The sequence below is a fragment of the Centruroides sculpturatus genome, unplaced genomic scaffold (assembly GCF_000671375.1).
Source record: "Centruroides sculpturatus isolate CEXI.00-Female unplaced genomic scaffold, Cexi_2.0 scaffold261, whole genome shotgun sequence".
NCBI classification, from domain to species: domain Eukaryota; kingdom Metazoa; phylum Arthropoda; class Arachnida; order Scorpiones; family Buthidae; genus Centruroides; species Centruroides sculpturatus.
The window spans coordinates 90,639-118,616 of NW_019384426.1; the positions used below are offsets into that span (position 1 = coordinate 90,639).

A 27,978-nucleotide genomic window follows, 5' to 3' on the forward strand; every position below is an offset into this window, starting at 1 on the left:
GCACACAGTGATATTTGTTCATAATGCAAAAAATAACCTGCGGATCATTAAAAAAACACATTTAATTGCAAAAAAGAAGCAAAAACTGAAGCAGGGAGGGTTTGAAAATCAGCCGAAAGACTTAAATATACTCCAAATACAATGTCAACAGCCAATAACATCTTTCTTTAATTTAATGCGTATTTACGTAATAAGTGTACCGAAGAATCCATCATTTTATATACATAAAAGCATGTGTGCATAGCGAAAAGGTTCGGGAACTTGCAAAACTTATTCTGGATGGAAGAAATGAGCCACAAAACGGGTTTACATACATCACATAGAAGGGAAAAGATTCACGTAGCCAGCCATTAGGACGGAGAAAAGAAGGAAAATCAAATTTCCCGAAGTTATAAAAAAATCAAAACAAAAAAGAAAAGGCAGTGTCTCTTCTTCCCGCAACGCCGACGCCACCTAACGGGAGAAATAAAAAGCCCTAATTTAATATAGTAAAATACGTTATTGAATAGCTTCGACGAAGGGAAATTAATGACGTATCGGACGAAATAATATTTAATAATTAATTAAGAATTAATTAGGAAAGTATTTTGGAATTTGTTGTCGTCGACGAAAAGCGACGAAATGATCGTCGAAGGAGGTCGGACGATCGAGTCTTTAGTTGTGTTTATCTACTGCTGATTCTGTACGAAATGTTTTTCTCCGGTTAAATCATCGGTATAATGCTAAAGTGATGATCAGAGAGCGAATATCGACGATTAGAATTCGATTAGCGTCGAGTGATTGTAGTTAGAAGTGGAAATTCATTCGTCGTCGGGCTATCGATTGGTGAAGACGAGCAATGTCTGCCCGAAGCGGAAAGAAGAGGAGCAAAGCGACGTCCAGGTCGGCCAAAGCGGGAGTGCTCTTCCCTGTTGGCAGGATGCATCGATACTTGAGAAAGGGTACTCATCATCAGAGGATCGGAGCCGGAGCACCCGTCTATATGGCTGCTGTTATCGAATACTTAACTGGTGAGTATATCCCATTGCTGGCTCCTAATCTCCTCCTTTTGTTTACTCGTTTACAGCTTCACTCTCTTATCTTGCATCCAAACTGTGGTCTCTGTTGGCACATGTGCAGCCTTTGCATCTCCCCCTACCTCCTCGTAGATCTGCATTTGGCTCCTCCTGTAGTAAACAGTGGTGCGAGTGTTCCTTTGGCGTTGTAGTTTGGAAGACGAAAGCGACGCACTTGTTATCCCGCTTTGGTTGTTTCCAATGTTCTTTCGAGGAAAGCGACGAGTTAACTCTGTCCCATGTGTCGGAGTTAAATGTATTGTTGCCTGATAGAGCTTCTCTATTGTTTGGAATTATATATTTGTGCGATCATCAAAAGGTGTTTGTGCGGTTTATGGAATCTTGCAGTTGCTTTGAGTACTTGTGTAGTATATTGTAAGGAGTTTGGATGTATAACGAAAGCAGTGCTACCATTATAGTTAGAAAGTTTTCGACATTTGCTTAACGAGAATATCGAGTTAACTCTTGGTCTGGCATGTTAAAACTTCTAGAGTTTCTCAGTTATCTTACTATGTAATCATAACTGTAATAGTATTTCTGCAATATTTGAGTCTTCTTGTCTCTTTGGACACTTGTAGATACTTTGGATCCCATATTTGGCTTCTTATAGAGCAAATTGGAGATCACTTTGGTGTACAAAAGTATAGTGAAAATTGTTGTTAAGATCTTATCAGAAACTCTGTAGCCATAAGAGTTTTGAGTTAATGCTATCAATTAGTTGTTTATTTCCTTGCTAGAAATTCTCTAGTATTTTAATTCAAAATTATAACTTACGTGATGTTTGTGCATTCTCAGAATTGTCGTTTTATTTCTTTAGCATTTTGTGGCCTTCTTTGAATAAATGTCAAATTAGCAGTGTCAAATATACTTTGGCACTGTTGGAAGTTCTGCTATGTGACGAGTGATATATAGGTAACCTCTGACATTTTCTTGAAAACATTAAGTTTAATCAACATCCATTATCTGGTAAGAATTAACTGCTTTCTTCTACAGAACAGCAAATAGGAAAGTTTTAAGCTAGAACTTTATTTGCTGTTCAAAACTTCTGATATTCTTGGGATTATCTTCTTGTCTGTTGTAGCTATAAAGTTACAATTTATCTGAAATTTCTAGCATTTAATAAGAGTTAGCTCTTAGTGTGCCATAATCTTATACATTAAGAGTCATGTATTGTTTTTGACTGTACAAAGTTACATTTTACTTATTCCAAGAGCTTCTACATCATTTTATATAGTTGAAGTCAACTATTGGCAAGTCTTTTATACAGCAAATGACTTTCTGTTAGACGAATAATTTCTTCTTAGAGGATTTAGATCTTAAATACTGTAGATCTAATAATTGATATATTTTTCACATTTTAAAAGTAAATCACTTTCCAAACTGTTTTTAATTAATAATTTACAGCTAATTGTAAAAGTCATTTTCTAAGGAATTTAAAATTACATGATACTATTTTGAAATATAATAATTCAAGTTGTTGATCCAGAAGATTGAAAGCATAATGCTTTCAATTACGAAGCATTTTGAGAGAAAATAGTTATCTAAAGACTGTTTCAAAGTCAACTACGCTTCTCCATAAGTTATACATGAAAATAGTGATTATTCTTTTATATTAATAAGACAAATTATTGGCAATGAGTGAAGCACATTGTATCAAGTAGAATAAAGAAATACAATCTTGTACTTCATGTCTTTGAAAACTTTAGAAATCTGCAAATCAAAAATAATAGATAGTGATTGGCAATCCTTTTCAGTTAAATACATTAGTAATACAGTATACATTGGTATGCAAACTACTACAAAGTATAGATGAACTGCCAGTTTTTTCCCTTTCAGTGAGTGTTTGACCAGTTCAGTAGGAGTTGACAATCTCAATTTTTGTCAAACTTTGGTTCATTCAACTCGATCACATTTTTGCAACTAGTGTTTGAAGTCATTTTAATCAGTCATATCTTAACTTAGTTTTGTGTCATCTAGTACAATATGGACATTTCTTTTAAGCTAGTGTTTGTTTCATTTGTTTGTAGTGGTTTGTATGACGCTGTAAACCAGCTGTAAGAAATTAACTGTGAATAGTTGTTTTAATGATAAAATTTCAGCTTATTGTTATTATTTTCTTTAAAATTAAATATAATCTGATAATATTTTTTTATTCTAAAGATATTTTAAGTGACATTTATGATTCTACAGGATTTTAGGATGTGCGCAAGATCTCGAAAGTCTTGGCTGGGAATACATTAAAGTTGCAATAATTTTAATCTGTATAATTCTATATAATATATATATTCTTATAAAAATTAAAGCATATGATCCAAAACGAGTGTTTAAATACTTTACACAAAATGCTGCTTTAATGATTAATTATCAGGCAAAATTTTGATAATATGGTGTACTTTTTTAAGATTTTAACAAGGAGATTCATTGTATTGATAATAAGCTTTAATTAAGCTTAGATATAACATTAAGAGTAATAACACACATTAAATCAGGCAAGGCATATCTGCAGCTAGTTTTTTCAATATTTATATACAGAGAAGTTGCTTTAAACAGATGCAAATTTATATACAAACTGCTTTTATATCCATAAATTTACAGTATATGTCAAATACAATTTTGTATTTGTTTATATCTGTCAAGTACATGATTCAAATTGCACACACATTACTTTCATGCATTAATGTCTAACCGCCATGCAATTGAAGTATAACCAAGCACAAAGGTTGACAAACAATTATTCTCGAATATATTTCAGAATTTAATTAAAATTTAGTTATCGGCATCACTCGTATCCAATTTTCTTTGGAGCAAAACTGAAGAAAATCAGATTTAGGAATTGCATGCTGTGTATTTATGAATAAATTCATTTAGAACAATAATTGATTTATGATAAAGTGATCTTTTATGTGAAAATGTAAAATTTGCAGAAACAAATTTAATTTTAAATTAAATTTCTTTATAAATTGATTTAAAAAAAAAAGAAAAGGATAATCAATATTTTGAATATTTATGTTGCAACGGCTGCTGCAGATTTATTATTCACGACATTATTATTAAGATTCTTTAATCGCGTTTAGTATCTAGTAATTTTTAATTTCAAGAGAGTAGTTTTTCAGATTGTTGGAAATTAATTCCCATCGAGACAAAATAAAAATACAACATAAAACATTAAAAAATGATGCATTTAATATAAGGAGAATCACAGCTCTTTTTGCAAAGTGACAAAAGTTTAACCACCGTCAATTAATGAAAGGAATTTGAGAGTGAAACCCTTCTGTTGTCTACAAATGGGAATTTCCATACTGAATGCCAATTGATCTAGAAAATAAACTAACTGCAGTTTGTTTAATTAACTTATTAATAAAAATGAGTTTAAACATAGTAAATAAATTAAAATTTAATCATTGTTTAGACTGCTAAATAATCAAGTTAAATCTATGCATATTTCACAAGGATTAGAAAGTTACTTGTGATATTATTAGGTGTAAACAAACATTTCTTTTCTCATTTCATTAACTTAAAATTGAAGGATAAAGAGTTGTTCATCTCATTTCAAATTGCTTAAACTCTTATTAGTTTGTGATATTGGTCCAATGTCGAGCTTAATGTGATTTGCAGTAAACAGGACTTGATTTTATTACCCTTTTTATGTAACACACTTTAATATAATGCATTTAAGTAAATATTTACCTTCATCTATGCAGTTTAATGAGAAAAAATAGTTGTTTTTCAATGCTGATGTCAACAAATGAAAGAAACAACCTTCTTTTGTCTGAATATCAATTATAAATTTTTATCTTATCTAATATTTCCAGAAAATTAATAGCATATTTACATCTTAGTTGTATTATTTAAACAAACTGATTAGGAAGAAGAGGGAGGAAGAAGAAGGAGGAAAAAAAATAATCTATATTTATATCCTACAGATTATTTATCAGCATTAAGAAAAATTTAGGTCAAAACTATTGAAATATTCTTATTTTTATTATGCTTTGAAGTTTACGAAATGAAAATAAGGTTATGTTATGATACCTAAATCATTTCTTTTTACTTTTTTCATTAATAAATAGAAATTTTTAATGTTGTAGAGATATATGCAACAAATAAATTGAAACCCGTTAGATTTAAAGATAAACATTTTCATGAAAAACTTAAAGAATAATTTAATTATAAACTGGACATAAATTTTAATTAACTGATCTCTTTGTTTACAGTTTCGATAAATGGGCACAAGAGTTTAAAAATTCAGCATAATTTGCTTTAAAGTATAATTAATGATTAAAATTCAATTTCTTTAACAAATAATATAAAACAGTTTTTAAGTAAGGAAAAGTGCTCTAAGCAAAGGATATTCAATTGGAAATCTTAATTTTATATTCTCTATCATATAAATTTATTGATGGCAAAGTCATGCATCATTGACTCCCAACTTTATTATCACAAATTTAAAATCAGTATTATAAAAGAAGGAAATATTAATAAGATAAGAAATATTTGTAAAATTTAAATATTTTTATAGTTTGAGCCATCTAATTCATGTCTCAGACTAGAATTGTTGAAGTGTGTCTCATGCCACAATCAACCTTTCTCATGGTTCACAGAACTCCAGACAGGAAATGCTATAGAATAAAATGTCCTACTATCGTGCAGTTGTGTAAAATATGTTTATTTTTTTCTCTCTCACTCAGACAGTTGTGTTTGTACATAAATTATACCATTTTTTAAATAATATATTGTGCACAGTCAAATTTTCAAGTATAGTTTGCTGCTCTGGAGGGTTTATGAACTAAAGGGATATGAATTCTAAGTTAATGCATATTGATTTTGCTGAGTTTTTTTTGAGCAAGAGTCCTATTTTTTTATGTTGGTGTCATATCCCAACTTTAAGCTTAGATCAGTGCTTCTTATGCATTATGCTCATTCAAACTATAGCAAGCATCAACTTAAGCTTAAAACATGTATTTAAAGTGGACAGAAGGCAAAAAACTGTCCTCATATTTTATCTATTTAGATTTAGGTTTATGTGATTACATTTATAGTTTTTGGTTTATGTAAATAAACGATGAACTATTTTCCTTTTATAGTGTCACTTTATGCTAATTTTATGCATAAAAATTGTTATATTTAATTGTATAATGTTTAAATCAATAACAATTCTAGGAATAAGTGCATGTAAAAGTGTTCTACTGTAAATAATATAAATATAAAGGGAAAAATATATTATTGTTGTTAGTAAGGCAGAGAGAGCTTATTTAACTAAAATGCAATACATTATAGATTAATTTCAAATTTAATTGGTGTTTTTTTAGCTTTAAAACACAGCCAAATAACTTGTAATCACACATCAAGTTTAGCTAATTTACAGTGATACTGAATGCGATAGATAAACTTATCATATCTCATTGGTAAAAAAAATACACACACAATAAATTTGACTCAATCAAGTAATTTTGTAAGTTAATATCACTTTATCGAGCGAGCAATTAAGTTGTATCGACTCAATCTTATTACTTAGGATCAGGTATAAGACTGTGTTATGTAACATTTCATCCTAGTTCCAGTTATATTCTTTTCAATTATAATTGCATAACAAAACAAATCAAATTAAAGTTTGATAAGTTATTCATAAATCTGTGTAAAAAATGGAGAAAATTAATTGCATATTAAGGTTAAAATTCAGGAAAACTTTGATATGGAATTAATTTGTTACTGCAGAAATTAGAATTTATTACAGAGCTATGCCAGTTTGGCAATTCAAATAGGAATTTTTATAATTAAAGGATTTACAAAATGCAAAGAATATGGCTTCAAAATTCTTTGAATTAACAGTATACTTTATTGAGCAGCATTGAATGAGAATTAACCATTGTAGTTATTCTTTGATCAATAATTAAAATATATAAAAAAAACAGATTTAATTTATAAGTATAGAAGTAAATGCTGGTAAGTATTTATTTCTATACTTATTGATGGTAAGTAGTATATTATTCAAAGAATTGAACAGAGATTTTTAAAAATGTGTTTAGTATATTTTCTATTCATAATTTTGTAAAAAACAGGACAATTTTTTGTTTTCATGTGTTCATTACTTCAGCCGAAATTCTTGAGCTAGCAGGCAATGCTGCAAGAGATAATAAGAAAGGAAGAGTTACACCCCGTCATATCCTTTTAGCCATTGCTAACGACGAAGAACTGCATCAGGTGAGAAGAATTTTAAGCAGAACTTACTGAACTTTAAATATTTGCTTACTAATTATTATAGTTAATGCAGTGATTGTCTTTCAGTTACTTCGAGGAGTCACCATTGCATCTGGTGGCGTTTTACCAAAAATTCATCCAGAGTTGTTAGCCAAAAAGAAAGGTGGAAAATTTGTTGTGGTTTCAACACCACAGACTGCCCAGACGTCATCATCATCTTCGTCAAGCTCAGTTTCTAATAAAAAACTGAAAATTATTCAGTCGCCAAAGAAATCAGGCACAAAGAAAGGTTTTGCTGCTAGTCCAAAAGGAAAATCCAAAGGAAAAGGAAAAGTAATTTTTTCTACATATCTTGTTAAAATTTGCATGCAAATCACATGCACACACCCACATGTATTTAGTTTTAAACATATTTTTGCTGTTTTATTGAAACATTACTTTGCAATATGGTTTTATAGCTATTTAATTTCTCTCTATAAATTATATTGTTCTTTACCAAAGAGATAATTATATACAACACAAGCTATGCACTATATTGCTTACAATATTGTAAGGTTATGTTCTGAATCATCTTCAGTTAGTATATAAGATAACTTACACATGTTATATTGTACAATAAGCAAAATTATATCTCTTTTTACTGAAATAAATCTATATACATCCATAATGTGTATACAGATTTATTTCAGTAAGATAAAGATTCTTCACTCTGTGTACAGAAGGGAAGTCTGTAAACACACTGAAGAATCTTTAAAATAATTTAATAATTTCCATGGGAATACTAAACATTAACATTGAATAGAACACATTTTTAACATGAAATTATAAAAACACTTGAAAGTTGCTTAACTCTAGCTTTAATTATTCAAAAAGTCTGTTCAATGTTAATATTGTGTGTTACCTGAGGAAATGTCAATGGAAAGCTTAAAAATCTTTTTAATTATAACTTTATATTGACTGAATTTATGGAAGATGGGAAATTTAAATTGAATATATGTAAAAAAAATTTGATAATTTTGTTATCAGAAATTAAAAACTATATAACTATAACTCTTAAAAATATTTATAAGTTGAATCTATTTTAATGTAGGAAGCATTAATTAAATGTTAAATTTGTTTAATCTAGGGAGGGAAAGACATGCTTAATGCAATGAATAGTCAGTCAGGAGGTATAGGAATCACCATACTTTCTGAGAAGAAGCTGTTTTTAGGCCAAAAAGTAAGTTTTCAGAATAATTAATCAGTTTTCTTAGAGTTGCAAGGATAGCTTGACATGCTGTTTTTAAAGCAGCATGAAAAATTCACTAAAAATATAGACATTTGATCCTCAATTTTATGATTTATAAACAACTTTAGATTTTATCTGATTTATATTTGTTGTTTATTTACAAACAAATTTTTGAATTTTGTCATACTTGGAAGAAAAAAAGATTGATAAAATTTTATCTGTGTGTCCATCGGCAGGAGGATCGTGTTCTGTTGTTTTGAAAGTATTGTTAAATTGGTTCAAAAAGAAGGTCAGTGTAATTTTCAGAGATGAGAAATGATGATAAATTTTATTGTTCCCTTTTTGTAGGCTTTAACAAAGCCCACAGTTTTGCTCACGTAGCATCTGTCATAGTTATTACAACTAGAAAGACTCATAATTTGATAACAAGCACAATTCTAAGCTTCACAGAAGTTTACATAAAGAGGTCAATGAAGTTTATTGTCATTTTTTTTTGTCTGTGCAAAAGATCGTCGTCGTCATTCTTTTTATTGTTTTTATATTTACTAAATACTGATCATCCATTTCTGACATTAAATTATGTAGTCTAACACAATTATTCTTGTTAAATATTTTTAAAAAAGTTTAGTTCCATAAACAGCAAGTTGGTATCAGTAGAAAAGTTAATGTTAATATATATTGATTATTCAACATTATTAATGAACAAATTGATGATAATATCCAGTTGTCTGGTTTCATATAATTTCATCAGTTTCCAAGAGACTCATAACTACATTATAATTTTTTCTTTAATTTTTAATTCATAACATGTTTTGGCATTTATCCTCATCAAAGGAATGGAGATATTTTAATATTTCTTTAAAACTGAAGTTTGAATGCTTATCTTAAATCAATATGACTTTTTACAGGGTGAGTATCTCGTGGGAAACATTGAAATTAATAGAAAACCAGGCAACTGGCTATTCTTTTCAATTTGTTCATTAAGACAAAAATTCATTGAACTTTAAAGAGCTGTTCAACATTATCTTGAAGCTGCTTTTTGAAGTTTTTAAAAAGAAATAAAGAACTATGTAGTTTAAACATCTAATGTTTAACAAATGAAAAATGGACAATCCATGTATAAATTGACACCAGAAGTAAATACTGTATTTTAAACTTATCAAACCATACATTGTTGTCTCCAATGGTTTCCTAATTATAACTGTTTCATAATTGCACTTACAAGTTTTACATATATTAAATTATATTAAGACATCAAATATAGACAGATTACTGTATAATGAAGTTATTATTTAGACAGAAACATCCAATTGCATTATACAGTATAAATGGCAGAAGACCAAGTGAGAACATTGTTTAAGTTGTAGTTTGGCTGGCCAGATGGCCAAAGCAGTTAAACCTAGCACTCTGGAGGATCTGGGATTGTATCTAGATGAGATACTCCCCAGGAATTTTAAAGGGTGGTTTTCTTCCAGATATATGCTGAGGAATGAAGATTCCTCCTTATCCAGGCACCCCATTATGGGCCAAACTTGTAGTGGATATGGAAAAAGGCCCTCTTAATGCACGCAGGGTGGAAAGAATATACTGTACATACAAAATATTAATTTCTTTGTAAATATCTGAAGATCATTGTATGTAGAGACAAATTATGTAAAAATTAAAAGCATATTTAACCATTGAAATAAGTATGCTTAAATTATGGTATTGTTAAATGTTTTAACAATACATTAAATGTTTTAATGAGATAAAATTATTGTTAGGTATAAAAAGTTCAAATCAGTCTTTGTGCAATACATTGATTCTATATTAGGAAATAGATTACACAATTATTAATGAGGTTTCATTTTTATATATATAAATATTAAAACATTCTGATTTCTGTAAGTTTGACTGTTTAACTTCTATACTTTAGACCACTTGTTAAATTTAATATTTACAATTTAACATTTATTAAGTATTTTTCAGAACTTTATACATTTTACTATCAGAAAGCATACAAACTACAGATTTTCTATGGCTTTCAACATTGGAATGCAAAATTTAAGCAGACTTAACACATTGATTTAGTTTTGTTTTAGTTTAGTTTATGATTATTTAGAAGCCTTTTCAAATTCAAAAATGGATTTCTATTTGAATTACTGAATTAACTTTTTTTAGTTAATATTCAGAAGTCAATGAAAATGTTAAATCTCTCAATAAACTATTTGAAGAAAATAAACAAAGTAAACTTAATAAATTGCTTATTTTTATATATAATAGTTTAGCATTAACCTCAAAATATTTAGAACCAACTAACAAAAAGTACATTATTGAACATGTGTACAAGGAATCCAACAAATTTTAGTACTCTTCTTTACACAAATTTCCATAATATACTTTTTACTATTTGATTTAAACTTCATTACAAGCATAAATATAAACCATAACCTGATTTTTAACATCCAATTATATATAAAGTTGGATTATTTTTAGGTTAGATATAAGCTTAATTATTAATCACTCAGATTATAGAATTTAAGTGTGATGATACATTTGCACATTACACATAAATTAACTGAGTTGAGTCCCACTTTGGATCTAGCATTTCTTCTAGAACTTAGTAAATTCTTCCAGTTATTAATCCTAGCACAAGATGGTAGCTTAACTATTTAACTTTCAGCCAAATTCTTTCTTCGATGACTAGTAAGTTGAATCAGAAACGGTCACACACGAGACTTGGCCAGCTGTAGACCATTGACTCATATAAAAGGGACATTTTTCCACCATTCAGGGTAGTCCATTGAAGAGGTTACCATACAGACTTTATGCAGTCCATAGAAAGAGATTACCATATGATATAGGCAGTTCTACGAAGTTCAGAGGACGGAATTCACCATAATATTCAACAAGTTCTCCATACAATGTAGACGAGTTTGCCATACTGTTCAGGAGTTTCTCCATACTATTCAATGCAGTTCACCATATGACATACCTAAGTGCATCAAAAGAAGAAACTGTCATATAGTTCGATCATAGTAAAATAGAGAAATCATTGAAGTTACAATTCCTAAATGTCTCCAGGAAGGTAGTATGATCTATTTAGATTCTTGTGAACTCTCTCTCATGGTATAGATTAATGTTAGTTGGTTGAATTTTCTCTCTCTCTCTAAATAGGTTCAATATATATTATTTTGTAATCACCTTTAGTTGTAATATTATTAATATTTTTGTTCCATTAAATATTCTTGTTATGTTATTTAAATATGGTCTCTTTGATGACTTATATCCATGCCTCAGTCTACTCCAAGTACTTGCATTCCACCTATTCAAAATTCCTCGCTTACGTGTGTTAATCAGCGTTAAAATATGATTAGCTGGTGTCAGGAATCCTGACAGGAGACGCAATTGTGAAATCATTGTCTCCACCTTTTTACTAGCAACTTAAGTCCCTCTACACTTGATATTTTTAGTAGATAAGCCATCCTTTAGACAACAGTGAGCCAATCTTACAATTGCATGTCAAGTAAGCATAGACCTAGTTCTGCGTCCCTGACTTCTCACATTAGTATGCTTCTAGCTCCATCTATTGACAAAATTAAGATAGAAATTTGAAATAGATATCACAATTTTGCAACTTTTATTGAATTTTTTCCTAAAGGTTGTCAAAAAGCTTTTTCCAACAATTTTTTTCATTGAAGTTAGTACTGTGAAAGCATAAGAACTCCAAAAATGTTCATTCTAGTGCTAATATTACATGTTACTGCTGGAGTTTGGGTATTTTGATTAAGTTGATTGTTTCTCTAGTTAAATAGAAGTTATTAATTACTGTTGTTATTAAATAATTTAATGTTTAGTCCTTTTAAAATGTAAACACAAATAAGTAAATAAGTAGAAACACAAAATTATTGCAGATGAATGCACTTTTTTTATAGTGTGTAAATTATGTGCCATTCTGGTAAATACGCAGAACAAAACAAAAAAACTAAAATTTTATTGCACATATCATATATCTTTGTCAAAGGACAAAACAATAAATCAAATGTAAATAAACAATTACCCAATCAGAATTGAGTGTGCATTTTTCAAATGGTGCAATTATAAATAAAGGCTAAAAAAATTGGTCTTTGCATTTGTGTACATTATATTTATATTACGAATAATCAAATCTGTATCAACAAATATTTATTATATATCAAATTAAATAGGGAAAAATAACTTTATGGTTTTTATGACTAGTCTATATTAAAGTTATTCATTTTCAAGCACTCAAGATTTTAAAAAAGGTTAACAAAAATCAGTTCACAGAATCACGACACCCAAAAGGTCCAACCTGAAAGATTAATGTGTCCTTAAATTAATGTGTATTTTTTGTATTTCATTACAGGAAAATTTATACAGGTGTTCCTCATGTTTCAGACATTTGTTTTTTGACAACTCATTTTTTGTACATGTTACTACTTATGACTCACATATATAAACATCTTAAAGTCTGGTGATCATATCAAAGCCAAACGATTACCAAATTAAATCTCACTACTAAATTATTAGTAGTGGGAATGCAGCCTAATTTAATCCAGTAATTGTTTGGCTTTCTTATGACTCACTTTTTTATAATATATTCTGGCACTTTCATACATTTTCAGCCAACAAGCAGAATTTTTAAGCAGTTAATTCAGTTAAAGATTAAATTAAAATGCATATAGATACTGATTTTCATGAAATAGAAAAGTTTGTAAATATATTAACATCTCATAGTTTCAACAAGCCATACCTTATAGTATCACTGTATAATTTTATTTAAATGTGTATAAATTACTAGATTACTGTTTTATAATAATATAAATTTATTTATTTTTACAGTTGACTGTCATTCAAGGGGACGCAATCAGTGTTTCTGCAGATGCTGTGCTCCATCCGACTAACGGATCGTTTTACATGGGAGGCGAAATTGGTAAAGAACCTTTGCTATATACATTTTAAAGTATCCAAAAACTACACAATTGATACTCATACTGATTTTTTAATTCAAAATTGTTTTTTATATATAAAAACAAAGAAGAAATGTTTGTTTTAAGGTGTTCTATATTATTCCTGACTCCATTTGTCAGTTTCTTGAGATTTCTCAGTTATACTGAACACTATTACAGGGTCTTCCAAAAAGAATGCTACCATTTTCAATTACTGTCATTATGTTAATTATTACCTGAGAAGTACACAATGTACATCAATCAATAGAGTAAATGTTCAAGTTTCATCTATTGTATCATACAAATGTCTTTTTGTCTGCTGCTTTTAGGACTCTACGTAGAGTAATTGTTTTATGGTCTCACTAAATCAAACTTGTAAACATTGTGCAATGTGATTTTTGATGATTTTGAGTTTTACAAATTCAAAGTGATCCACCATGTAAGGCAAACGTTCTTGTTGTATAGTGGCAACTGATTTGGCCTTTGCAGACTGCAGAACACAAAACACTTTCTCTGTCGTGGAGTTTATTTTTGTTTATGGCACTTTCTATAGGAAGTAGACAAAAAGATGTTTGCAGGTGGTAGATGAAATTCAAACAGTTACTCTATCAATTGGAGTACAATTAACATATTTTAAATGTAGCATTCTTTTTGGAGAATCTTGTATATGAGTTATGTATGTCTGTTAATGAAAAGAATATAAATTTAAAAATTTAGAATAACTTTCTATTGATAAACAGTTCACAGAGCACCAGTCTTATTTCTGTGATGTACCAGATGAACTTATGCTTTATATTTTTCATCATTTTTTCAAGTGATTTTGGATTCATATCCATCTTCACGAATACACAGTTAAAACATTTTATAATGTAACAGGTGATGAATGATCATATTGTTACAGAAACAAAATTTTTCTTTATCTTTCATTTTCCTGTAATAGAATGATCATTTGTCACATGTCATAGAAGATTGTAACACAACATTACTGCAAAGTGTTCATAAAGATACATGCAAATCTGAGTGCTTAAATTTTTTCTATAATATTTTTTAGATTTTAGATAATATATTAATAAATTATATATTTTTTATAATATATATTCTAAATATTGTCTTATATGTTTTGTTTCAATGGAATTAAACCAAATATTTCACATAACATTGAATGAAATAATTAAATGTTTACAGCCTAGGCCTATTTTCTTGAATATATATTCATTAAAATTTACACACATTTTTGTTCTATTCTATACTTTGAAGCTGAAGATAGGCAATAAATGTGGTCAAAAATGTTCATTTTTTTTTTATTCCAGTAATTAATTATAAATAAGTAAAGGCATAAGTTGCAAAAAACAAATTGTATTTATTCTAATAAACAGTATTTCTTAATAGTAAATGCCATCTAACAAACAATGCAGTTGTAAGATGAGAAACATTATAGACTGTGCCTTCTAATATCAGGTTTTAAAGCTGAAATTTAAACATTTTGATTTTTTCTAGAAATGGCTACAAAAAATTGTTCTATAATGTTTGATATGGGTATACAAGTAGAGTAACAAAGAGGGTTTTGTCACATATTTTATTGAAAATAGATGCATCAGCAATGTCTGACAATACAAAACTTTTGTAAAGAACACATTTGCATGCTATTGCTGTATCACTTCAAAAGTGGCCATAACACAACAAAGGCTTACAATCTCATTTGCAAAACTTTTGTTAAAGTGTTCATGAGTGAACAAAGGTCAACCAACTGTTGCAAATGTCAAAGTGCCAAAAGTGATCAAAGAATGCAATGATCTGTTTGATGTCATCATGATGTAGCTGCTTTACTGTGAACAACTGGACATTTGAACACCAAGACCAAACAACTTTGTTCAAAAATTGACAGTTTGATACTGCCACCACAACACATCAATACATAGAGCAAAGATGACCATAGAGTAGTCATTCAGTCTGTGCTAGGAAGTTCTGCCTCATCCATCTTACAGCCCAAACTTGGCATTGACTGAATACCATCTATTCTCATACTCTGCAGAACCATATTGCCAATACAGATATACCTCGCCTTATGCTGGTAATTGGTTCCAGGAGAGGACTTAAGTCGAAAAATGACGCAAGTCGAATTTACTTGTCACTAAAAACACCAATATTGAGCACTTAAAGACTGCTAAATAAGACGACAACACAGAAACACAGATGTTTTCATGTTTCGTTCTCTAGGATTTATGATGATTATATTAACATTTACTGTAAATGTACATATTTTAATACGATTTTATGTGCTTTAACGCTTTTCTAGTGATATTATGACTTCAATATTTGTGGCAGACGGACATAAAGNGTATTTATTCTAATAAACAGTATTTCTTAATAGTAAATGCCATCTAACAAACAATGCAGTTGTAAGATGAGAAACATTATAGACTGTGCCTTCTAATATCAGGTTTTAAAGCTGAAATTTAAACATTTTGATTTTTTCTAGAAATGGCTACAAAAAATTGTTCTATAATGTTTGATATGGGTATACAAGTAGAGTAACAAAGAGGGTTTTGTCACATATTTTATTGAAAATAGATGCATCAGCAATGTCTGACAATACAAAACTTTTGTAAAGAACACATTTGCATGCTATTGCTGTATCACTTCAAAAGTGGCCATAACACAACAAAGGCTTACAATCTCATTTGCAAAACTTTTGTTAAAGTGTTCATGAGTGAACAAAGGTCAACCAACTGTTGCAAATGTCAAAGTGCCAAAAGTGATCAAAGAATGCAATGATCTGTTTGATGTCATCATGATGTAGCTGCTTTACTGTGAACAACTGGACATTTGAACACCAAGACCAAACAACTTTGTTCAAAAATTGACAGTTTGATACTGCCACCACAACACATCAATACATAGAGCAAAGATGACCATAGAGTAGTCATTCAGTCTGTGCTAGGAAGTTCTGCCTCATCCATCTTACAGCCCAAACTTGGCATTGACTGAATACCATCTATTCTCATACTCTGCAGAACCATATTGCCAATACAGATATACCTCGCCTTATGCTGGTAATTGGTTCCAGGAGAGGACTTAAGTCGAAAAATGACGCAAGTCGAATTTACTTGTCTCCAAATTTACTTGTCACTAGGCTAAACCACAAATAACCATTCCCAGTTCTGTATTTTATTTATAAATGCATTTTTAATAATATATTGTTAATAAGAATCTATTTTAAGCTTACAAACAAATTTTAGTTTTTAATATAGTACAGAAAAAAGTAATCTAAATTTACAAATTCATGTATGTACAGTACATACTTGTAAATGTACATGTTTACAATTTGGTAATGTTTACAGTACATTGCAGACTATTTGTGAATGTGGTTTGCTCTAAGACATTATAAAATAAGATGATTTTGTAAGGTTAAATAACAAATATAGTTATTAAAATCATCTTGAGACAGTAGAAAATAAACTAATTTATATTAAATTTACCAATATTGAGTGGCGCTGACAACGACGCCAAACGGTAGATATTGGAACTACCGTGGAAAACTCCAATATTGAGCACTTAAAGACTGCTAAATAAGACGACAACACAGTCACAGATGTTTTCATGTTTCGTTCTCTAGGATTTATGATGATTATATTAACATTTACTGTAAATGTACATATTTTAATACGATTTTATGTGCTTTAACGCTTTTCTACTGATATTATGACTTCAATATTTGTGGCAGACAGACATAAAGTTGAATAAAATGACTCAAACTTGATTTTTATTTTTCCATATATTTTTTTGACAAACGACGTATAATCAAGAATGACATAACTCAAGATATACCTGTATACAGTTCAATGACACTACCTGATGCTTAGAATAATGGATTTTTCTTTGAAGAAAGTCTATGTTCACAGGACTGAAAATTTGCAACAAAAGTGGCAAGATGTGATTGATATTGATACTGATTACCTACCAGACTGAATTGTAATTATTGTTGAGTTTTTCATAATGCCTTAATTTCACCTTTACTACCTGATAGTAAGTGCACTCTCTATTGGAAGAATGTCCTGTTGTAAACTGAAAAATTAACAATACTGAATAGAATATGCAGTCTTATTCTATATTGAAATAATACTACTATACAACACACACACACACACACACACTTTAATAATAAAATGAAAAAGTTATCAGGATTTATTTCATTAATAGTCTCTCTCTAATAGTAAGTGCATTCTGTTTATTAGAATAAGTATGGTATATTTGAATTTAAAAGTTTTGGTTGAAAATCAGTTTAAAAAATAAAAACAAGAATGGAGAAAAATTAGTTTTATAGTGTAGATTTTTTTAATTTTTCTCCATTATTTTTATTTTTTAAACTGATTTTCAACCAAAACTTTTAAATTCAAATATACCATATTTATTCTAATAAACAGAATGCACTTACTATTAGAGAGAGACTATTAATGAAATAAATCCTGATAACTTTTTCATTTTATTATTAAAGTGTGTGTGTGTGTGTGTGTGTTGTATAGTAGTATTATTTCAATATAGAATAAGACTGCATATTCTATTCAGTATTGTTAATTTTTCAGTTTACAACAGGACATTCTTCCAATAGAGAGTGCACTTACTATCAGGTAGTAAAGGTGAAATTAAGGCATTATGAAAAACTCAACAATAATTACAATTCAGTCTGGTAGGTAATCAGTATCAATATCAATCACATCTTGCCACTTTTGTTGCAAATTTTCAGTCCTGTGAACATAGACTTTCTTCAAAGAAAAATCCATTATTCTAAGCATCAGGTAGTGTCATTGAACTGTATACAGGTATATCTTGAGTTATGTCATTCTTGATTATACGTCGTTTGTCAAAAAAATATATGGAAAAATAAAAATCAAGTTTGAGTCATTTTATTCAACTTTATGTCTGTCTGCCACAAATATTGAAGTCATAATATCAGTAGAAAAGCGTTAAAGCACATAAAATCGTATTAAAATATGTACATTTACAGTAAATGTTAATATAATCATCATAAATCCTAGAGAACGAAACATGAAAACATCTGTGACTGTGTTGTCGTCTTATTTAGCAGTCTTTAAGTGCTCAATATTGGAGTTTTCCACGGTAGTTCCAATATCTACCGTTTGGCGTCGTTGTCAGCGCCACTCAATATTGGTAAATTTAATATAAATTAGTTTATTTTCTACTGTCTCAAGATGATTTTAATAACTATATTTGTTATTTAACCTTACAAAATCATCTTATTTTATAATGTCTTAGAGCAAACCACATTCACAAATAGTCTGCAATGTACTGTAAACATTACCAAATTGTAAACATGTACATTTACAAGTATGTACTGTACATACATGAATTTGTAAATTTAGATTACTTTTTTCTGTACTATATTAAAAACTAAAATTTATTTGTTTGTAAGCTTAAAATAGATTCTTATTAACCATATATTATTAAAAATGCATTAATAAATAAAATACAGAACNAAATGGTAGACGGACTCACAGCAAATTTTCAGTTAGGAACTACAATTTTATTCTCAAAATTGACAAATGCATTTCAGGTTGGCGCAGTACATCCCAACCCCTCCTCAGTGCTAATTTTTAAAAATAATAAAAACAAAAATAGTCAGTTCATGACAACAAATATACCAACAGAAAAAATTTTTTCTGTTGATATATTTGTTGTCATGAACTGACTATTTTTGTTTTTTATTATTTTTAAAAATTAGCACTGAGAAGGGGTCGGGATGTACTGCGCCAACATGAAATGCATTTGTCAATTTTGAGAATAAAATTGTAGTTCCTAACTGAAAATTTGCTGTGAGTCTGTCTACCATTTGTTGGATTACAGAGATATATTACATAGAGATCTGAAAGTACTAGACAATAGAAGCATAATATGGATTTGGTGTCTGAGGATGGTCTAAAATTCCAAAAAGTGTTAGGATTTAAGAAAATTTTTCATTTTGATCTCAAAAATATTGAATCATACATGCTAAGGATATTGAAGAAATAAATATGGTTGTATTCATCATAATTTATTTATAAGTTATACAGGAGCCTGATATAATGCAATCAGATATCATTAACAAAATTTACACAGAAGTGTAAACATGATAACTAACTGTAATTTGTCGTAATTGCATTTGGATGCTAATCAACAGCAGAGATGACAAAACTTCATAGATCAGGCTATCTACAATGGACTCTGCTTTGGCTCTAAGCTCTGACAGTCCTGTTGGTCAATGGCATCTTTGAGATTAGGTAAAAGCAGGCATACTTACTGGCATACAGCAGGTATATGATCTCCAGTATACTACGTTAAGAATTCAGGTGAGATGAGATTATCTACTGAATTTAAGTGTAATCAACTAATTTTGTTACAAATGCTAGAAGAATTTTCAAAGTGTTATTTTGTCAAAATTGTAAATAACTGGCAGAGACCAATGACTGCTTCTTAAGGTAACCAAACTTATTTATCAAAAAAATATTTTTTGCTCTTCTTCAGTTCACTAAATTCTTACAAGAAATGCTTTAGAACAGTATTTCAAATGTCCATATTTTAAAATATTGATCAAACACTTATTAATGTTTAATTCATAAGGTTTTATAGATCTTTAACTTTACCTTTCCAAATAATTTATTAATTGTCTACATACCTTAATATTAGTTTGTTGTCATCTAAATAATTTTTAATTAATTAAAATTTCATTAAAAATTAATTGAATTAACTTTTTTAGGTGCTGCTTTAGAAAAAGCAGGAGGAAAAGAGTTTCAACAAGAAGTAAAAGATTTATTGGCATCAAATGGTCCTTTAGATACAGCTGGAGGTAAATTAAAACTTATTTATATTTGTTCATATTTGTCTTGTGTATTAATGAATAATTGTCGCAACAGCTGCTATTTGTCCTGGACATAATTTCCCAGCTAAATATGTGATTCACTGCAATATACCCTCTTATGGCAGTACCAATGCTAACGAATTATTTGAAAAAGCTGTCAAAAACAGCTTATCTCTTGCCGACGAGAAGAATTTGAAATCGCTGGCCATTCCCTCGCTCAGTAGCGGAAAGTATGACAAATAAGTGTTTTTTGTATGTTAACATAATTAAAATAAGAAATAAAACATTGTATTTTATTTTTATAGTGCAAGTTTCCCTAAACAGCAGGCAGCACAAGCAGCTTTGAAAGCTATATCTAACTATTTTGTTAATGTTATGTCCAGTTCTCTGAAGCAGATCTACTTTGTCCTCCATGATATGGAGAGTATTGGGATCTACACCAGTGAACTTGCAAAGCTGGATTCATAACATGATTCTGTAAGTATACTAAATAATAAATTTACTCCATACTGAACATGATATATACTTCGACTCTGACGATAGCTTATTCTTATTTCAGTAATTTCAACAAATCATCATATATTGTCAGAAATTCTGTCAAACGATATTAGTGAGAGAGCTTTAAACTAAGTGTTTCTGATGGGAAGAGGGTTCTTTCATATTTGTCTGTCATTTGGAAAAAAAAAGATAAAAAAAATGGAAATCATCACATCCGATTTTGTATGACCGTGACAAACTATATTGGCCCAATCACTGATAATTTTAGCATTCATATGATACGATCCATTATCAAAATACAAAAAACTTTTGTGTGAATGACCATGGAAATGTTTACGTAACTGGAATCATCACTGCCACTTCGTTTTATAGAATTTTGTTTTTCTTTCAGTTATATTTTGTTCATTTTCTATCTTTATTTTTGACAGAATCAATGTGGAATTGTGCAGTGCACAGTTTTAAATTCCAAAAAGAAAAAAATTATTACCAATGTATTGTTTTTAGATATTTCTTTTTTTCTTGTTTATGTTGAGAAGATTGAAAGTTATGTCTGTCGGGGAAATGTATCCAAGGGAAACAGATAGATTTGAGTGTAATTATTTAAGATAAAAGATTTTGTTGATTATTATTTACATGGTTTGCTAAAAATGAATGTTTTTATTATAAATTTATATATATATATACTATATATATATAAAATTATATATATGTATGTTATGAATGTGGACAACCAAAGATTTATGTTGATAATTAAGGAAATAATTTCCTAAATTTTTTTGGATTTAATTTTGTTAATGATATTGGGATAGTGATTTTTCTATGGATTATTTTATTTGGTGGTCCCCAATACAGTGTGTTTTAAATGTTCACAAAAAAGTCAGTTCTTTAACTTTAGAGGGGCGTTTCTCAAAACAGAAGCCAATTTGTTGGATGAATTTGTCTTCAATCTCCTTACAAGTTTTCCAATTTTAAAAATGCATTTAAAAGTTAGAAATATTAGTTTTGTAAGTGTTGCTACTTAAATTATTGACTCATGAAGGCAACATATCAAAAATTATATGCTCACATAAGAAGCCAATGAACTAATTCTTGCAAAAAATACTTTGGTACAATATTTAGAAGAAATATTATTCTTAAATATACTTTTACTTTTTAGAAATTACCTTTAAAATATTTTTAAATAAAAATTTGTAAATATCTAGCACTTTTATTGACATAATTTTCCACTTATCAGAAGTATAAACATTCTTGAACTAGCTAGAAATAGTTAGCAATGCAAATGATGATGCGAATTGGCTTCTGTTTGCTGTAAATTTTATTCAAATTTGCAAGAGAGAAATTTTCTTTCTTGCCATTAAAAATTATAATTTTAGCATTTTTCTTGGTTCAAATCCATCTGTGAAAAATGTAACCGGAATTCTGTGTGTCATTTTGCAGACAAAATAAATACTACAAAAACTGCAAAGGCCGCGGTTTTGCACTCTTCACAAAAGAAACATTGGGACCACCAAATTTTACTAAAAAGAACCATCATTATTATGTTTAATCAATTGTACTAGCAAAAGGATCCTAAAATAATTTGTATATCATAAAAGATATCTCTGTGCTGTCGAGTCATATTTTCACACAAAATGATCTTAGAACGAATGCAGTTTGATACATCACTTTGTGGTCGGGTTTTTGCAATTAGATTAATACATTCGAATGAATATTTAGAACAGTGGTACAGTGCATGTGATTGTCATTAAGGTACGAGAAAAGAAAAATAAATACCATGTTGTATATAAGGAACAACCAGCTATCATCTTTCACTACTGGATGTTCATCTTATGATAGTGACAGTGAAACAAACATATATGAAGTGTATGATTGTGTCATCAGAACATACATTTATAGACTAAACTGATTTGTAAGATATTATCTACCACTCATCATCTGGATCGACAGAACGATAAACTTTGTGCCGACTGACTCACATGGAACAGAAAATTTTAATTTTGTCACTGTGTTTCTTAGCATTTAGCAATGTATACTGTGAAGAACTTTTTCTAAATTCTGAAACTAGGGAACACAATTACTGCATTTCTCGACCATTTCAACATCAGATCATGTGCATCATTCCATCACACCGACAGAGAAAAAAATATATATATATAAATCGACAACTCGAGTAATTGTTCTGGGGCCTTAACATCCCAATAAGACTGGAAACACCTGCTAGTCACGGGGAAAACTTATTGCAAAGCATAGCTCTAAAACACGAGGGTAATTTTACCATACACTTCCTATCGTACCCAGCAAGTCGTATTGTACGGCAGTTGTATTTTGTTGGGGCATATTTAGATGATGACCGTTTAGCTCTTGTATTGGAAAGTGTGCGGTGGCATGTTCATCCATTATTCTTTTTAGGTGTTTGTATTAATACGGCTTCAAGCGTTCGGTTATAGAGAAGTTCGCCTTCGTTTTAAATAAACTTCTGCTGTCAATGTGTCTTTCTACCCGTCTACGGACGGACAGTTAATTATTGATTCTTTTGGCCAAACTATGTGCATCTGCTTCACCTGTAGTGTCGATGGGAAATTTGTTTTGCTGCCATTGTCAAGGTATTGCCACCTAAGAATAAAGTTGTACTATTTTATTTTGATGTGTCTTCTTTAAAATTCTCAAGCTACATCAAATAAATGTACAAAATCATCACTGTTACACTATTGCTGACAATTGCAAACATTGCTTTCTCATTACCGATCAACCACTTAATTAGACATTTTAAACATTTTAAATTGATTATAATCCACATTATCCAACAATTAGATAAGTACAGATCAAATCAATTTTTGGAACAATGAACAGTATAGATTGTATACATCATACTAAATGATATTAAAAAGTAATTTGTTTTCCATTTTTTTGAAAATTCTCTAATTTCTCAATGTTCATCAAACAAATATATGCTAAACGTGGACCTTCCTCAAGGTTTGACTCTATTATACTCTTTGACAAAAAGTTACACACCCAAATAGAATTGTATTGGAATTATATTGGAAAATTCAACATAGTTATATCTCAGGCAGGCATGTAAATCATTACAATTGTGGTCAATGCCATCAGTATCTTAAAATCACTACTCAAGTATCCTGTAAAAAGGCTACAGAGGCTCACCATATACAGAATTTTCAGTGTACCTGCTGTTTAGAGGTCTTTTAACACCAAGTATGCCTATGTGATGCAGTCAATGATATTGCACACAGCTGAAGGAATTTGAGAATAGCTGCACCATTGGGCCGAAAGAAGCAAGATGGCCATTTTACCAAATTGCCATCACCCGAGTTGTTCCGACCCAACTGTTAGGTGGTGTTGGTGCCAAGGCTTTGTTCAAGCACATGTACATGGCAGGCAGGCTCAATCTCCAAGAGACCACAGGAGAAAGAATTGTCTGATAGTGAGATAAGCATGTACAGTACAATGACATCTTTGTCCACAGAGACAGTTGGAAACCTCACTACAGAATCCTGTCTTCCCGTGCTATTGGCAGGCAACTAGCAGAAGCAAATTTGCATGCATGGTGACTGCTGTGCATCCTGCTATTAGCACCCCAACATTGTCAGCTTCGTTTGCATTGGTGCAGTGACAAAAGCATTGACTGCTATGGACTTGAAGCACATATCTTTAGTGACAAATTCCAGTTATGTTTGGTAATGGAAGACCACTGTGTTATGTCCACTGATAAGCTCTCCAATCCTGTTTTTATTGTCGAGCAGCACTGCTAGAATGCCAGTCTGGAGAACTATCTCTTACTACTTAGTAATGGTGTGAGGGCAGTGACAGCAGTGGTTCAGGAAATCCTGTATCTTTGTGTTTTGCCTTTAGTGACAGCTGCAAACAGCCGTGTTTCGGCAATATAACGGACAGCCATACACAGCTAGGGTTTCCCAGGAATGGCTGTCATGTAATTTCTTGGTGTTTCCCGTCTCCAGATTTGCATCCGTTAAGCATTTGTGAAACCATCTGGCTTCGTTCTATAGAATATTGTGATCAACTGTACGGCAGAATAGCATAAATGCCCATATGCGTCCATTCCCGATCGTATTGCTGCACATATCCAGACAAGAAGTCTTACAAGGTATTAAACGTTTCTTTAAATTGTTGCACAGGAAACTGACCTTTTGCAATGATATTATAATCACTTAGTGAGAACTTAATGACGATGGTACTAAGAAGGTTTTGTTTCATTTTATCACTCTCTTCGGTGCATAACTTTTTGTCAATGAGCATTTGTAAGGTTTTAATAAATATTTCAATTAAATTTGATACTGTCATTAAATATTCTCTTTCTACTGAAGACAAAGGTCTCTCGGAGAGACTTCTAATTATGCTCGTAATCTTCGTGTTAGTCCATGAACGGAAGATGTAAATCAATTCTACAAGTATTCATAGCATTAATTTATCGCAAGTATCCTCGACCTCCCAACGACGAACTGATGTGGTTCGAAAAGCATTTTATATATTCTCTAAGAATTAAAATGGAAGTCTGTATATAAATTAGAATTTTTTGGGAATAATATAAGGAATTCAATGTTTCCATTTAAAACTTTAGACTTTAAAATTATTTATACAATATAGAATTGTTTACTTTTATTAATCAAAGTATCCTAAATACATTAGATATTATCTTAGCTACTATTTTCTGCACTTTGCTCGACCTCCCAATTCCTCAATACGTACTCTTCCCTTGATTTCCCAATCCCTCAATACCTGCACGCAGACATTTTTGCAATATTGCAAGGAACTTAACACTAAATACAGTTGACCTCCCTATAACACTGTTGATTATTCCGTTTTATATGAATTCCATGTTGTACGAGTAACTTAGATTTCACGAATACCTGAGCCGTCCACAGCCAGGAACACATTTGTAAAATCTAAGTGACTCTTACAACATGGAATTCATATAAAACGGAATAATCAACGGTGTTATAGGGGGGGTCGACTGGTAATACAGTACAGCTAAGAAAAAGCTAATAATAATCAAAACAAACTTTAATTCTACAAATATTTAATAGAGGAACTAAATCAGTCCACGTATCTTCGAATTTATTGCCAAATGCGTACGAGAAATACGGCTCGAAAGGTTAATTTCTAAAAGCACTATTCAATTTAATCTCTTCAAATTCTTTTATTACTTAAACACGATCCGTTACCAAAAATACGAAGTTTCTTTTCTCTAAGAAGAAATTTACTCACACAAATTACTGATGGGTTTCTTATAACCTGAAACAGGAAAATTAAATCATACTTTTAAGGGCGGTACAAGAAAGCAAATCGTTCCAATTGCAGAACCAATTACCACTTGCAGAAAGTATGTAAAAAATCACTAATTTTTGATGCAAGATAGATTTTTCTGCAAAATACTGCAGTAAATAGGTGCATAGTTAGTTAAAATTTGATGATGACTTTATTCTCTCTTCACGAATCTGAATCAGTAGTTTTCATTCTAGCTTTCTCGGCAACCTTAGGACATCGCAACGAGTTTATAGGGATGTTGCAAGATTCCCCTATACCGGGATAACTTGCAATACTTTGGGTTGTTGCGGGTTGGATTGAAAACAGCCAATTCAAATGGCACAGAAAAATCGTCAAGTATGTTACTAGTAAATCGTGTTGCGTTTGGTTTCACTACTGTATTGGCGTAAACAGGTAACGTCGTTGTTTGAATAGATGCATACTAATGTTAAATTCTCCAGAAAATCTTTACTTTATCCGAAGAACCTCAAATTTACACACACACACACACAAAAACCCCACAAGAATGACTTCGTTCCATCTGTAGGACAGTCTCAACAATTCTCACGAATAATTAAATATTCGTTAAAAGCTAATTATAACTTCATAAATGTGGATATAGAAGGAGATTTGCATAAATTATTAATTATGCAATATACAGAAAATCGCGTAAAGATTCACGTAGCCCACTAGATTAACGCGCTGTAAATGGATCAATATTGCGTCACTACCGAAGGATCAATTTATAATACAGCAACGACCTGTAAATTAATATACGCCCCTTAAAAATATCAAAATGTGGCGATATTTACAAAACAAATTGTTCATTTATAATTATATTTTAAAGAAAAGGAGAAATATTTAGAAAGTAAACAACGTTTACTTGATTCCCCAATGGTACCAGTTCTAGGACCGAATGACGCGATTGGGACTTTAATAGACCTGTAGAGAATATCGATAGGAACAAAAAAGTCAAAGGAACCATGCTTGTACTGGCGACCCATCGTATCAAATCGAATAGTCTGATCTATGATAGTACTGTTTCGGCTATTGTTATAAATGAATGGTTAAGTGACATGTATTTGGCATAGTTTGGATGTAATAGCCTACTTCACATATGAAGCACGTACTGTACCTCATAGGCGAAGTATGACATGTGATACTTCATCTAAGAAACATCAATGGTGCATTGATAACATTCATACTTCGCTTATTACCTATCTACAAGATTTCTTGGAAACTGGGTTAGAAAATTCAATTTTCAGGAGTCAAATTTTCATAGAAAGTTGACTTTGGTACGCTCTTAAATGGATCATCAAGCTACAATACTATCCATTCGCTTCTTGTAGTGATCCTCGTCCATGGACTATTACAAAATTTTGCTTCTCCACATCCTTATCAATTTTCTTACCTTTGACTCAAAACAAACGTTTCCTTCCATGTACGGGCCGTTACGTCTGTAATATTTTCATACATTTCAGAATTATAAAGCACTTTCTTGATCCTCGAGGACACCATTCTAACTGGTGTCCTCGATTTGTTGTGTTCATAATTTTACACCTATTAAATCAATTTTAGTGTCAATACTAAGCTTTGGAATCCATACCAACGAATTTTAAAATATTAGTTTAAACGTTTTAGTCTTTACCTGAATTAATTTTGATTTCGTTTGAGCTACATCACGCATCAGCTAATTTGCCTATTAAGATTCTAGGGAAGTATCGGTACCTTCTCGGTGTTTGCAATAATCAAAATCGACCACATTTAAGTGCATTTTTCTTAAATTTAATTATTTTCTTCTTATATATATATATATAACAATTCAATGTCAAAGTTACTGTATTTACCTGTATAAAACTTCTTTGACGTAACGCATCTTACTCCCTTCGTACTTTTTTCTGCATCTAATTTGCATCTTCT

The 27,978-nt window shown here is 30.4% G+C and overlaps 1 protein-coding gene and 1 long non-coding RNA gene across 5 annotated transcripts; one reads left to right on the forward strand and one right to left on the reverse strand.

The window, feature by feature from the left end:
- The first annotated feature begins 302 nt into the window (after positions 1–302).
- Positions 303–22,531, forward strand: LOC111619568 (core histone macro-H2A.1-like). 2 transcript variants are annotated; one of them, XM_023361315.1, is made up of 9 exons: positions 303–1,010; positions 7,147–7,253; positions 7,338–7,583; positions 8,377–8,469; positions 13,321–13,411; positions 20,179–20,268; positions 20,336–20,510; positions 20,586–20,757; positions 20,824–22,531. In XM_023361315.1, the coding sequence occupies exons 1-8, from the start codon at positions 839–841 to the stop codon at positions 20,746–20,748; spliced, it is 1,137 nt and encodes a 378-aa protein (XP_023217083.1). In that variant the 5' UTR covers positions 303–838; the 3' UTR covers positions 20,749–20,757; positions 20,824–22,531. The 2 variants fall into 2 exon arrangements, with proteins under 2 accessions (XP_023217083.1, XP_023217082.1); XM_023361314.1 differs by having other exon boundaries at positions 305–1,010; positions 20,840–22,531.
- On the reverse strand, positions 11,636–27,972 carry LOC111619573. Of its 3 annotated transcripts, none has more exons than XR_002755789.1 (4): positions 27,906–27,972; positions 27,707–27,836; positions 27,470–27,618; positions 11,636–12,043 (listed from the first exon to the last, which is right to left on the reverse strand). It is a non-coding gene; the product is annotated as an uncharacterized LOC111619573 (long non-coding RNA). The 3 variants fall into 3 exon arrangements; XR_002755790.1 differs by lacking the exon at positions 11,636–12,043 and adding an exon at positions 17,120–17,492; XR_002755788.1 differs by lacking the exon at positions 11,636–12,043 and having other exon boundaries at positions 26,933–27,618.
- Between the last annotated feature and the right edge of the window lie 6 nt (positions 27,973–27,978).

What these genes read in the sequence shown, in the direction of transcription:
- LOC111619568 (XM_023361315.1), top strand. Translation starts at nt 839, where the DNA reads ATGTCTGCCCGAAGCGGAAAGAAGAGGAGCAAAGCGACGTCCAGGTCG. An exon ending in AATCCAAAGGAAAAGGAAAA is followed by an intron (nt 7,584 to 8,376) that starts GTAATTTTTTCT and finishes TGTTTAATCTAG; the next exon opens with GGAGGGAAAGACATGCTTAA. An exon ending in TTACATGGGAGGCGAAATTG is followed by an intron (nt 13,412 to 20,178) that starts GTAAAGAACCTT and finishes TAACTTTTTTAG; the next exon opens with GTGCTGCTTTAGAAAAAGCA.